The sequence below is a fragment of the Notolabrus celidotus genome, chromosome 3, assembly GCF_009762535.1.
Source record: "Notolabrus celidotus isolate fNotCel1 chromosome 3, fNotCel1.pri, whole genome shotgun sequence".
Taxonomy (NCBI): domain Eukaryota; kingdom Metazoa; phylum Chordata; class Actinopteri; order Labriformes; family Labridae; genus Notolabrus; species Notolabrus celidotus.
The window spans coordinates 19389083-19404215 of NC_048274.1; the positions used below are offsets into that span (position 1 = coordinate 19389083).

A 15133-nucleotide genomic window follows, 5' to 3' on the forward strand; every position below is an offset into this window, starting at 1 on the left:
TTTTAACAGTCCAAAATTCAGAGGCTCACTCACTGCCATAAATGACAAAGAAAAGCAGCAAGTCCTCACATTCAGAAGCTGGAATGAGCAAATGTTTGTCATTTCTGTTTTAGAATGACTGAAGAAAGCAATCAATCATCAGTTTAGTTTGGGAAGAATGTTTTCATCACCAGTCTCATGAATCCATGGATTAAATATTCCAGCTCTGCACTGATCGTTTGAAATTGTCATGGATACGCTGCACCTCCTTCGGTCACTGACACCCTGGAGATTCTGCTTGACATGCAAACAGTGGCTTGACGGTCGTTGGGCTTCTTGTTGCAGTATAAAATGAATGACAAATATCAGTAAAACGAGAAGCTGGCCAGAACTCAGGAGGATAAATTCATGTTGCAAGATGAATATGGCAGAAGGAAATTTTTTTTAAAGTAGATATGATCCAAACAAATCATCCAGTCTAAAACAATGAATGTGGTGAGTAATAACCAACATGATGAAGTATCCATCAAGCCACTCTGCTTGGAATCAATCTCCTCTGCACATTTTCAAACTGCTCGAGGAGATAAGACTTCACAGAGACTACCTGAAGTGTTTTTCCTTAGTACAGATTTTCTAAGTACTTCAAGATAAAACATTATTTATGTACACAAATAAACTCAGATATTTGTCCTACGTTTACAGAGGACATTCAACGAGCCTGGCCTTTTTCCTTGAGAAGGACTGACAAGCTGTCAGTTACTCAACAAGGCTGACAATTAAGTGGCAATCGCTACTAACTCCATCCAGCCTGTAGCTGTTAGTGAAGCACTGATCCTGAAATTGGATATTGGTCTGACACTGGCTCAAAGGTAGATCAGGTATCAGGGCAGGTGACAAAGGGCCAATACATGGGGATCTATCTCACCCAGTTCTGTGCTGTTGTTTGTTTACAGCAGTGGTTCCCAGAGTGGGGGTCGCGAGACACTGATTGGGGGATCGCAAGATGCCTTCCAAAAATCAATAAAAACTTAGAATGATCTAAAATTGCATATTTTATCCTTTGTTGTAAAAACATACACAACATTTGTAGATACATTTTAGATACAACAATGTAGATATAAAACATCATCATTTTTTCTTCTTTACTTTGTTGCCACATGACCCCTAAAGAAATTATCCTGCGATAGCCTTCTTTAAATTACACAGATATACGTAGGTTTTTGGATCTGCCTACTAGTTCTGTGAGCAACACAGAACTAGACACATCTGGACAGTGGGGGTCTCCAGTCCCTGGCACTGTTATTTTGAGGGTCACTGAATAAAAAGTTTGGGGTCACCTGGTTTATAGATACAAACTACATTGTGTGCTAGTAGGCCTGTGCATTTTGCAAGGCAGAGCCAACTAGCATGGTGGAAGCTAACAACAAAGTTTGAGCATGCAGTTAACTAGAGTGAAGGTTATTCTGGGAGACAATACTAGCAGCATGCAAAAAAAGGCCACATACAATATGATAGAGCATATTTAAGGCTGCTAACACGAAAAAAGAAAACTGATCACATAACACATTTTCCGAAAACTCACTGGCTCCCTGTTTCTTTTAGAACTGATTTTAAAGTCATTTTACTTGTTTTTAAAGCTCCTAACAGCCTTGCTCCTCCATACATCACTGATCTCCTGTCATTGTATGTTGCAGCCCGATCACTGAGGTCCTCGAATGCTTCCCTTTTAAATGTTCCTCATGTGTCTCACACAAGCGGCGGCCAGAGAGCTTTCTGTTTTTATAGAACTCTCTGCCTCTGGACATCAAAATGGCGTATTTTTAAAAGTAAACTTAAGACTTATCTTTTTAATCTAGCTTTTAATTTGGAGTAATTTATTTTTAGCCCTGGACTGCATTATCATTATTACTTCCATTATTATTTTAATCATACTTATCTTAATCATTATAATTTTAATCATAGTTTAACATGTATTTATATTATCTAATTATTTATTTATTTATTTATTTATTTATCTGATCTTGTTAACCTTATTTTTAACTTGTCTTTCCACTATTACTTATTTTATTAATTTTACTGTATTTATTTTATTTAATTTTGAAGTATTTTATTATAATAATGCCTTTTTTAATTTTACCATTGCTGTCGTTTTCTGTCTCTGTTATTCTCTGAAGCACTTTGAGCTGCATGTTTTTTTGTATGAAAGGTGCTATATAAATAAAGTTGAGTTGAGTTGAGTTGAGTTGCTTTGCATGCACAGCAACACAGCTCATATTCAGGGAAGGTTTAATGACACAGCTGAAGGTGAGTGATGCCTTTGCAGGTTTCAGACTGCTGACTATGATAACAATTAATTCAGGTTACAGTTTACTTATTTGTTTCATTGTGTTAAACAAAGTTAATAAAGCCTGATGTCATAAATGATTCCCAGTGTCACCCTCACAAAGAGAATTACAAGTTATCATTAAACACTGGTATCGTGTCAGTACTTTGTATCAGGAATACTCAAAGCCTGGGACTTAAAATGTTGTATCCATGCATCTGAGCAAGCTATTTCTTAGCCACATACAAATTACACCTTTTGTATAAAAAGTGTGTAGAAATGCAATGCATGATGACACTTCCTCACAAGTACGTCAGAATGCTGCCGACACTGAGCCTCCCCCTTTTTTCCACTAAAAAATCTCTCCTCTGCCGCCTCCCTTGAACAGAAGTGTGCAGCTCCTTGCACACTATTTTACCAAACTGTAATTTAAATGTTAACTCTGATTCATGCAACTACCATTTACCCCCATATCTTTGTTTTCCATGCTCACTGTATTATTTTTGCCTGGAAGCCAAGGCACACCCTGTGTGTCTCCTCCTATATAAATAAAGGTTACCAAATCCAGCTGAGCCAAACAGGATACAGCTTCAGCCATGATAAATGTAATATCATGCAACATTACAAACAACACTTTAGCATGAATCTGAAGCCACAGGCAGCAAGGCATGCATACTGTGGCCTTCTGAAAACACACTGACCCGCTACATTATGGGATGCAGATGCAGCCATGGAGCATCGTGCACCGCAGGCAACCCATTGCAGATTCTGCACATGTGAAAAAGATTCAGTTGTTTTCACTGGACAGTCACTAAACTGGAGTTTGGAATGAGACTAAACGTGGAAATTTTAGTCTTGGTGACTAATTTTGTAAGACTATTTTGATATCCAAACAAAAAACACAAAGAACTTGCCATGCATCATGGTTAAACACTGTCTGACACTTCAAACAGATCAGAGTATAAATCATGTCAAACCCTTGACCTTGACCTGGGTGGTTTTGTGACTCAATATCCTGCGTCGACCCATTAACACTGACCTTTGACACTGACAACAGCAGGTCAATCCCCTAACTTCCGATCAGTCTGTTTTAAGTATTGAGTTTGTTGCAATGCATTTTTGAAACTGTGAATTGACAGGTTTTTCCTTATATGAAACTTGACAACCCTCTGACTAAGACGCATCATGCAAATTATTTCAAAACTATTTCTAAAATCACAGATCTAAAAATGAATGAATTTGTTAGCTGTGTGGCTGCCAGGACACTCTAGGAAAAGAGACTTTTAATTTCAACAAACTTTTCCTGGCTTGATTTAAGCAAAAATATACATAATGCACATTTTCATTTCATTATATTTTATAACAACTCATTATTTAGAGTCCTCTGAGTTTGATCCTTGTCTGACATCCGTGTCTCGTTCACACTCAAGATTCAACAATCTTACTAGCACTTGTGGGAAGTTTTGAGGGCACAGTGAGTGTGAATAATGCCAGGATAAACCTCAATTACAATCCAAACAATCAAACGCATGGGTGGAAAGGGAAATGACAAATGTTCTTCGCCTAGAGACAGAGGGACACGCTGGAGGTCTCTGATGAGTTTGTTTGGGAAACTTTCAACCAAAGAGGTGATGTCAACCTGTTCCAGCTGCTACAGAGGAAATCCCAACCTCACCCACCCTTCCACTTTATTTCTGTGACACTTTCTTTCTTTTGGTTTCCTGACATCCTCTCTTTGTTTTGTCTTATTTATGTCCATATGACTTCATTTCATCCATCATGATCTTTCTTCTCTCTTCCTCTCGGTTTCATCTGTTTTCACCGCCGATAAAAAAGCAGTTTGTTTTCAGCCTCATGCAGCTCATCGATCTGTTGGTCTATTTTATTGAGACTGCTCTCTCTGCAGACAGACTCATCTTGTGAAGGTCAGAGGATCCCTTTTCCCTTCTTGGTGTGTCTGTATCTAAGTACCGGTATATGTCAGGATCCAAAGTGCTACAGACTAGGATTTGTCTTACGGGTTGGTACAGTGGATAGAAACTGTCACCCAAAAGAAGGACGGTCCTCGAGACTGAGGGCTTTCTGAGGGTGGAGTTTGCATCTTCTCCCTCTGCTTGTGTGAGTTTTATTCCATTACTTTCTTTCTACTCTCCAAATACACTCAGGGTTGGTCTAAAGGTACCTAACTTGCACTTAAATACCCTGATCTGGTGTCTGCTGCTCTCAGCTTTGGTCACCATGAAACTGTAGACCTTTTCACACTTCACTCATGATATTTTCCTGACTTTATCAGAAGAAGCCGGAGATAACTGAGTGAATACAGCAGGTAACATTGGGGATAATCCACCGTAATCAAGCAGGCGGAGCACTGATGTTATATCAGTGACTTGTACATCATAAACCAAAACAGCTAATCAGTGTGCTGCAAGCAAGTGAGCATTTATGTGTTGCGTTTGCAAATAATGGAAAATGAAAGGGCTTCCTGATGACAATGCAGAGCTGAAAATGACCAAATAGAGCGCACACTTACACTGAGAATATTGCTTTTGGTTGGAGTTGTTAAAATTGGCTATATTACTTGGTAGACCTGGACTCGTGTGTATCAGTTGATAGCCTAGTCTTCTCAACAAAGGGGCCAAGCTGAACTGAATCCTATGGCTAAAACACTTAATATTGACAAGTATCTCATACAACCCCAATCCAAAAAATACTACTAACTATACCTTTAATATTGTATAGTGTGAAAACCCTATGACATAAGAAGTTGGAATGGAAATTTGTATCAGATTATTCTGTGTATATAAGTCAATCCTGGGCAAGACACCTCCCTACCTGTCCTGTCTTCTTCACGTCACCCATGTTTCATATTGCACTAGGTGCAGTGAATACATCAAGCTCATCTGGAATATCTTACAAAACACCCTCAAACTTTCAACTTCTAACCCTCCACTCACAACCTTCAAGTTTAAACTTCAACAGATTGTAATCGACTGTTAGTCCTGCTGATCACTTCGGACTTCACTTACATGCATACTTATATATATATACACATACTTTTCTTACACCTCATGCACATTGCTTCTTACTTGTTCACTTTTGTTCTATTTTATGTTTATATGTCTATTTTTGACTGTAGTTTACATGTGTATATGTTCATGTTAGCGCCTCTTGGCCAGGTCATGTTTGTAAATGAGATATGGTTGTCAAACATTTTTACCTGGTAAAATAAAGGTAAAATAAATAAATACAAACTTCTGACTCATTTACACACAAATTGGGTTAAAAGCTCAACTTTTCAATTTTCAGTAAATTATGTAGAGCATTGCAAAGTATCACCGTACGTATTCTGCTGTGATGCATGTATTCTGATATGTATCATGAAGTCCTATCCAATACCCAGCCCTGTGCATTATGTAGTGATATCAACAACAGTTATAATAAAAAATCCATCATGGCAGACTCACTCTCCTCCTTTCCCTTCTGCTTGCGCTAGCAGGGTCATAGTATTTCAAGTTGTGAGATCAAGTGTAACACAGAAAATCTCTCCCTGTGAGGTGAAGTTGAAAATAGCAAGTTCCTGAAAAGGACCTAAATGTTCTGAAATTATTAAGGAAATGTTGAGAGTTAATGTGTGAAAGGGGCTCCTGAGGCACCACTTGTACATATGTTAATTTGCTGTATTATAGCCTTTTGCAAAGATGCAACCGGGTTGAATGAAGCACCACAAAAGTCAACTGAAAAACCACAAACTATTTCCACCCTGAGCAGTATGCAGAAATATGTATCATCTCATCTTTATGCTCGCAGCTTGAATCAGCCTCTTTGAATAACACTTTACACAATGTTTGATTACTCGCCAAACACTTCAAAGATGATGAGTGTGTTTAGCTAGCTGTCGTCCATCTAATGAAAGCTCTAATATAAAGATTATTTGAAAGTCTTTATGAAGTACTCTTTCAGTGAACACCTTCTACAAGTGTTGAACAAACTATATATAGAAATGTTCAGTGAGGTTTCAGTTTCTGTTGAAGAGTTCAGTTCACCCATATGTTCTAGGTGAAAGATATAAAAGTAGATTAATCAGTCGTATCCTATAAACATGACGCGAGTGGTCAATTCAACTCAAAGCTAACACAAACGTGATATATGTTAGCATTAGAGAGCATGATTATAAAGCTTTAAATCAAGATCACAAGGGTTCAACATTCAACACTAATTAAAATTATTTGACATGAAATAAGCAAATCAAAGAAATAACATTTTGAAAAACAGTTTCTGGAATGATCGAGGGCTTCAGTAAAAAAAACTAAACAAACATGATCCAGGCTACTAAATGTCAAACTGGTTCAAGTTTTGACTTGCATTTCTTACCGGCTGAATGATGTCTGATGGTCTGAATTTCCTCCTTTGAGCATAAAAAGGCAGAGAGTGGCTGCTAAGCTGGCTTTACAGTATTGAATGAACTAAGAAGAGGCTCTTGTCAAAATACTGAGGCTCAAATGATGAAAGTGCCTTTGCTTTGTGTCAGTGTTACTTTCGGCAGACAGTTTGAAAAGTCAGTACACAAGCATCCAGCTGCTGTCACTTCAAACAAACGGGCTCCATAGGACAGAGGACGGAACTTCTCCCAGCATAAACAATGATGCATAAATGACCTACTTCTGCACATTAGTCACAGATGAGAAAATAACCTTGCAGTGGCTTATTAGGATACACAAAAACAAGTAAAGCTAAAAAGTAAAATGAACAGAGGGAGGAACAAAAAAGCCTTTTGAGTCTGTAATCCTCTCAATCTAACACGCAAAGCTTCGATCATTAGTGGTAAACAGCAGCTCTTACCTGAGTGTTGAGTGTTGCAAGGCTGATGAAAAGACGCCTCTTTGTCTCGGTGGATCTACAGAGAAACAGGAAGACACTGAATCAGCCTCAGCAACATGTGATTGTCACCCACAAAGAAATAATGATGCAGAGCAGCGTGGCAGTTAGGAAGTGTTGCTCCGTGAACAGGATGGGAGGCAACGACAACACTCTCTTTATAACAGATGACTTAAAGAGTATTCACCGGGTTTGTTAGCTGCACGCAGGTTTCTGTACTCACAGTTACTCTGACACAGTAACTAAAACTCACACGCACATCAAAACACAAACACACACACGGCACGACAGACATGTGTGGTTGGCTGTGACCACACAATGCTGTGGCTCTGCTTCCTCTGTGGTCTGAATGGCTATAGAACAGCTGTGTGTGTGTTGGTGTTTGAATGTGTATGTGAGTGCCAGTTTTAGCTACACACGCCACAGGCACCCCCCCTCTTTGCAAGGCAACACAAAAGCTACAACAGTTTGGCCGAAACTGTGCAGATCTGGCTGTCAGCTCTGAATGTGAAGCTAACAGCAACTGCGAGGAGCTCATTGTGTTTTAATGAACTCCATCAACGACATGTAGACAAAGAAAGATGATGATGAGCTTTGATTTGAATGTGTCCCTTTTGCAAACAGAGTAAATGTAACACAGATCGATAAAGCCAGATTGTAAGAGTCCAAACTCTTCGGCAGAGGTAATAGTTACAGAAGCCTTGTTGGTTAGAACATGTTGTTGTGAACTGAGCTAAAGCTTCTGTGGCAGAGTAAAGATGATATCTCCCCTTCAAAGGTTTGTTTCCTCCTGTCTGCCTGCATGTTTTCTCCCCTCCTTAATTCTTCACTCCTAACCCATTAAACCCAGGTTAAGTCTGGCTCAGATCAACAGGCTTTACTGAGGCCCTTTAAACTTTGAAGTGTAGGATTTGTACAAAGGAACCTCCAGGCGTGGTACAGACAGGTCCCTAATCTGAAGACCACAACCTTTAAATTGAAAGAGGAATCGGAAACAAGGCCATGATGCTGTTCAACAGAAGAGGGAACCTTCAGTGATACAAATGAGGCCAATGCAGAAGTGCAAAATACCACAGTTCTACTAAGGGTTAGCTCCAAAAATCAAGAAAATCCTGATAGCTCAGAGCAGCAACCTCTGGTCTCAAAATATGAAGCCCATGCGGAAGTGTTATAAGCTGCAGTTCATTGAGCGTCAGCTTGAGGCTGGCTGCAGAAACACCAGGAACCACATACACATCCATTCAGAAAAGATGATCTTTGCAGCATTAATAAAGATGTTTACAGCCTGGTTCAAAAAACGGCTTGGCTCTGAGGAGCTAATTTCCTTATCGGCACTCACTGTAGGGGGGGTGAATATATTAATATTACGATTTTTGCCCATTTAAGGACTTGACTGACTTACTGACAGGCAGGAGCACTGTAGCTGTTGGTAAGGAGGCTCAAAATCCACCTGTTTACCTCACACTACCTCGACAGAAGTTAGGTTGCGTTCAGCTCATCATGGATACGATGTCCATTAATTATACAGACTATGGTTAGCACCTGTTTAACATTTTCACAGCAGAATTAAACATGTTTACAGCCTGGCACAGAAAAAAACAAGATCTATGGTCTGGGGTGATTTCATTTGATCTTATAGCTCATCTGTTTTTAATATATAAGGGCCATGACTCGAGTTAGCCATAATTATAGGTGTGGCTGATTGGACTGACAGTTCAGTGTGTTGTAATGTTTGCTAAGCGGCTGGGCTACGGCCTCAACTCCACCTCTTTGCCAGTTTTTAGATTAGCCAGAAGTGTGCTGAAGTTTTGGGTGTAATGGTACAAAAACATTTCGGTTTGGCCTCAGTTTTGAAGTCAATGTTTGGTACATTTTCGGGACTGCAAGGGAAACAAACTCAGCACATGACTTTTCTCCTTTCTTAAACAACTTTGGCAGTTCAGGCTTGTAGAGCTTTTTCTATAACTTAACATTTTAAACAATTGAATCCAAAGACAGAATAATGCAGAATCCAAAATTAGCCCCCACCATGCACCATATGCAGACACATTTTCTGTTCACTACATAACGGGTCAATATTTGTACTGAAAATAGTCATTAATAAATAACTATGCTGTGTGGCACGCTACCATTTTCACGCTACCAAGGGGACCTTCGTTATGATTACCATTAGTTCTGTGTCAAACCGTTTTGGTATGCTTCTACACCAAACCAGAAGTGCCCTACTGAGACGGTTCAGAAGAAACAAGTTTACCTTTACACCCTAAATTGAGCAAACATCTCCAATATGGGAGCCACCCTCTCTAAGCTTCATAACAACTCTTCTGACATCACTGAGACCACATCCATGTTGGTACAGTCTGGTGTTGACTCATGAGTATTAGTCATGCCACACTGACACTGAATGTTCTCCTTACAGTCATGGATTAGACCACCAGATTAAACCTTGGGGAAGACTGTTGGATGAGACTGATCTTCACAGTATGGTCACATTATTCAGAATTATTATCAGTTAATTTATCTGGTCTGTTTGTTTTGAAAAAGGAGATCTCTGCTGAAAAATTAGATTCTGTTGGAAACCTTGTGAATGAAGAAAATACTAACCTAAGACTAGCTGAGCCAAAAAACAAGGTAGCGGCAGCTGAGCTTCAGCCATTCCAGACAAATTGTCTCAGCTGAATATCGGAGAAACACTGACTTTTAGGTTAAAGTGTTTTATTCAGTGTATACCACTTTTAATTACCAGGTTCATTTGTTTTGGGGAAGAGGAGACCTGTGGGGATAATTTGGCCTTCAGTAAAGAGCCGTAAAAACACTGAAGGGTCACTTTGAGACTCTGTTGATAAAATGCACTGCCTAGCTTTCTGCTGCATTCATCTGTAGACAAAGTAGCTACAACAAAGTGCAGAGATTTGACTGACAAAATGGGAGTCTTCTCCACTGACAATCTGAAAATCTGAACCATGGACTTTCAAAGGGCAGGCCTGTATGGATCCTGCAGTGTTTATCATGTCTGTGGGGGTGAAGTCCTCTGAGTCAATAATACATTTAACCTTTTTTTCAGTCATGCTGAGAAGAACTTAAATAAAAACAACTTCCACTGGTGTGAAGAAAATACTTTGAACATGATAGAAGTGGATATTTAGTCCTCTGACTGAATGAGAGCAAAACAGCTGAGGTACGAAGACTTTGGAGTCAAGGAAAACAACCTGCATACATCCTTTTAACATGAAATGAACAGCTGACTGGCTTTGCTTAGCATAAAGAATGGGAATACATGAAAATATTTAGTCCATCAAAGCGCACAGGTCCATTAATAAGAAACTCACTGATGAGTAAATAATTAGATAAATTCAAAGCAAAAGCCAAGAGAGAAAAATAATAATTACTGTTTTACAGCAGGTAATGTGCTGATGTATACCTCTTCGTTGGACACAATTATGTTATTTTTTTTCCAAATATGAATCCCCATCAAATTCAGGGATGTAATATACACCAATTTGAACAACTTTAGGCTTGGGTATCGAAAACCAGTTCAAACTTGGAACCGGTTCTTAATTTTTGAGATTCATAGGTTTGATAAGGCACGTGAATTTCAGTTCTGCTTTACGGTCCCAAACAGGAACTAGATTTCTGTGTTTAACCCTTTTAACAGAAAGTGTACTTATCCACCAGAACCTGCTGCACCAATGCAGCATCATTTTATTTCATTTTTTTATTTAACTTTTATTTTACCAGGAATATTCCCATTGAGATACAGAGTCTCACAGCCGGAATGAGATCTGGCAGTGCTATAAGACTGGTTGAGTGAAACTATCAGAGTTCAAAAGTTTGGGGACATAAACCCTTCATCCGGTGCTACTGTCATTATGTGCATCGGTTTAAAATACTAAAACAGAAAGGCTATAGACTTAAGGGTGAATGAAAATGTTAACTTTATTGTTAACTCGAGCTGCAAGCAAGCTGAGAAGAGCATACTGTTGCCACTCCAAGTGCTACCAACTGGTAAATCTGCAGGCCTGTTTTTTAATTGTACCAATAAGTTATTTGAAATAAATAAAGTCATTATACAATCAATTTTTGAGTCATCCTGTTTATTTCTTTAGCTGGCAACTAAGCTGGAATTTGTACAGTGAGTTGGGAGGGGGATGGTTGTGATCACAACCCCTGAAACGGCTATTCATTATTCCATACTTAGCAAGTGTTTTTTATAGTCAGTTCTTCAAAAATGTTGAGAAAAATGCATGAATGTGTCATGTCATTGAGCAGAAAAAAATACCTTATCATCACAATTGGCTTCAACCAGCAAACCTTTGATTTTTCAGCATTAACCCCCAAGGCTTGAATGGAACTCACTTCAGTTTCTGATTCAATATTTGGCCTCCATTACCACAGCAAATCAAGTCTATTTTCACTTCTGTAAAGAGTGGGTTTAACTGTACAGTAGCTGGGGGAGTTTGCCATCCACTCACAGGATTTGTATTTGCCATCCTATGTAGAATAAGTTCATGTCAAGAAGAACAAATCCACCACAGTCTTTAGGAAAAAAGAGAAGGACACAGAAGCAAACCGAGATTCAAGTCAGGGGGTTAAAAACTAATCAGAGACATAAAACTGAAGAGGATGAGAGAGTCCCGACCAGCCAGCAAGGTCAAACTCCCAGAAAGCTTTGGGGGGTTGAGGGGGCTGAGTTCAGTTTCTAAATAACCAAGCCTTAACTGTCCCAGAGCACAGCAATGACAGGCCCACTGAGACCCACAGAAACACTGAGCTCTGCTGTACGAGCCCGGGAGTGGGTGTGTGTGTGTGTGTGTGTGTGTGTGTGTGTGTGTGTGTGTGTGTGTGTGTGTGTGTGTGTGTGTGTGTGTGTGTGTGTGTGTGTGTGTGTGTGTGTGTGTGTGTGTGTGTGTGTGTGTGTGTGAGCCTGAGTGTGTCCTAAAGTATCCCCTATGACCAAACACTTTCACATTCCTACAAACAAACACTGTGACAGACACTCACAAACCAACTGGCAAAGTGTTTGTGCACTACAATCAGCAAACGGTGCTGCGTGCATGCATGCACACATATTGCAAACACTTATGCTCCTTTTATTCACTCATCAAGTCTCACATACACAATAACAACCTCCTCACCCCGCCCCCAAACACTCACTCAGATACACACACATGCTCACATTCACACACAGACGCACGCACGCACAGGCTCTCTCTTTTCTCACAGCTGTGTTCAGATATCAAACAGAGCCCGCTGAGAGGGAACAAACACGCTGACGAGGAAAGATTAGCTGGTCACAGAGGGCGCCAGTGTGCACACACTAACACACTCCAACACGCACTCATTGACAAAAACACACACATAAATGCACGCACAGGTTTTTCTTAGAAGTTAAATGATTGCCAGTGTCGCTGCAAATTACAAAAGGATACATGACCTGACCTTACGAGAGAGCAGTAACGGAGGAACTTCAAATGAAATCAAAGGATTTTGAATAAAATACAGATCCAATCAAAGTCAAAGACAAAAAAGGAGATTTAAGTGTTTTTATAGACCGCTTTAATGTGTAACAGAACCCATTATACACTGAAATACACCAGAGCTATGATGAGTTTAAGTTGACATACGTGGAAGTATTTCATGCAAGATAAGTCTCCTCACACATTTCCCTTTATTTGATGTGACGTATTGTGTGCAATGAACGAATAAACACTGAACAAACGAGTGTGGACAAATAGAAGTGTCTTCAATTTAAATCACAGCATCAACTTATTCTTCCACATCGCCACTCAGTTCAGTGATGCTTGTTGCATAGCAACCCTGAAGCTGCTTCAAAAGGCATTTGTTTAAGAACAGTTAACCTTGTGTCAGTAAACAAAGACTTCAGACGCTGAACACAGAGAGTCAGAGTCTTTCCACTTATGTTCTAACGTTTTTCACTCTCCCATGCTGAGTGACCTTTCATTCAGATGTGTGGTCTGAAACATAACGAGGAACATCAAAGAGAGCAGAACAAATTTAAAAGTAGTGATGCACTTTTTACTTTCTTCCTCTGCTCTGATTTGTTATAGTCTTCACTTTTATTTCATTTGTGTTTTAATGTGCATTTGGGTCTCTTATTGTCATATTATTTAAAAGAACTGTCTGTTTCGGTGAATTTGACTTGTTTTTACATGCGCTCTATAAATATGCTTGGCTTGAAGGAATTGACAAGTATAGATAAGTATGTCTTGCCTGATTCAAAACAGAGGCATGTTCTGTGACGGAGAATTCATGTGTAGCATGGCACATTAAGGGTTAATTCTGGGTTTTCAGTACTAAGACGGTGTAAGGCTTATTGCTCCAAAGCTAATGCTGCTAAAATCTGTAACAGATTTTGCACAGGCTTCTGGTTTTTGTTTTTTGTTTTGTTACGTTTTGTCCACTAGGGCTTCAGTGGGTTCAAGTTAGCTTGAAATACTGTCTTTAAACAGATATCTGGATGCAAGTGCAGCTAACAGTAAACTCATAGACTTCGTCCCTCAACAGCAACTCCATCCTTTCTCTTTAAGTTGACTGTAAATTAAGGCAACATACAGAAAAGGAAGTCTTTACAGGAAGTCCTTTGTTGCAGCTATACATTGTCGTACTGAATAGTGAGACACAATTACATATATTTTAATTGAAAAATAATTCGGCGCTCTAAACAGATGACCCTGCCAATTTGACTCACTGCATCACTACTTCACGAATCCCTGCGGGGGCGCTAATGACATAAATGAGGGGAACATGAGCAGGCGTTAATTGGCTGAAGATGAAGTTGACTGCAGCATAATAGCAGGAGAAGAGAGTTGTGCATTGTTGGACACTGCTGAAAAGAAGCTAAGAGATACAACAGTCAAGAAAGAAAGAAGCTCTTCCAGCTCTAAGTTCTGAAACGAGAGGAATGGTGGAGGGTGCACTGAAGTCTGCACAGAGTTTCAGTCACCTGCAATGACTCCAGGACTCAGAAGACTGTGAAGTCCTTGCAATATATCGGTTATCCCAGTAATCCTTTATTGTGATACGATTGTCAATGTGGGCAAAGTGTTGCGGATCAAATCAGGGATCCCAACCCTTAGTGTGCAGATTGTAAAATTGGAGGCAAGAGTGTTAAAGGACCAACAAAAAACTTCACCCTCCTATATGATGTTTCATCTGAGTGATATGCAATGTCTAAGACAAATAAGTGAGCCAACTTACTGCTTTTATTTTGTCCCTAAGATGTGACAGATGGGGCGACAGCTGAAAGAATCAATCTAAAACCAGATAACTACATCAGGGAGAGACATCAATTTAATGGAAAACACAGATGTAATTATAGTCAAATCCATTCCCGCCTTAATAACTGGGCAGTGATATTATAAGCCTTCATTTGCACACTCACAGAGTCAGAGTTTTTTTTCCAACTATTCAGCTGCAGCTGTCTTGCTTCCAGCCTGGATTATGTGTTTTACTTCTTCCGATTTGTTTGACATTGTATTCAGGTCTAAGTTTGTAAAATATTCTCTGCTGCTGCTGTAGACTTGTTTATGCCTCTCTTATGTGTAAGCACTCTTGAAAACCTTGAGTTTCAAAGAGACTGCTCAGTGAGGTTGTTTTCGTTGGAATAAGTGAAGCCAGACAACAGGACATTAAAGATATTTGGATTTTGGATTGGTAAAGGCCTCAGAAAGCACAAGGTGACAGGAAACCATACATCTATCCAACAAGTGTTCAAGTCAGTTAGCATGCCGGCAAATCAGCCAATCAGTGAGCAAGTGAGACCTGATCCCCCCTCTGAAAGCTGGCAGTAGAGTCTGAACAGTTCAGTGCATATTTGTAGCGCCGGGGGAATCTAAACTGTACCCAGTAAAAACACATCTGGTTTAAAAATAAAAAGGCGGGCTGCTGCGTGTTTGCAAGGCAGGCAGGACCTGGAGCACTGCCTTGTTTCTACAC

At 39.7% G+C, this 15133-nt stretch overlaps 1 protein-coding gene across 7 annotated transcripts in view; it reads right to left on the reverse strand.

Annotated features, from left to right (window-relative positions):
* Positions 1-15133, reverse strand: part of LOC117810421 (A-kinase anchor protein 13) — a 142379-nt gene that overhangs the window by 53901 nt on the left and 73345 nt on the right. For all 7 annotated transcript variants that reach the window (XM_034680257.1, XM_034680256.1, XM_034680254.1 and 4 more), the window contains one exon: positions 7142-7196. In XM_034680257.1, the coding sequence (XP_034536148.1) occupies positions 7142-7196 (55 nt within the window). The remainder of the gene's footprint in view (positions 1-7141; positions 7197-15133) is intronic.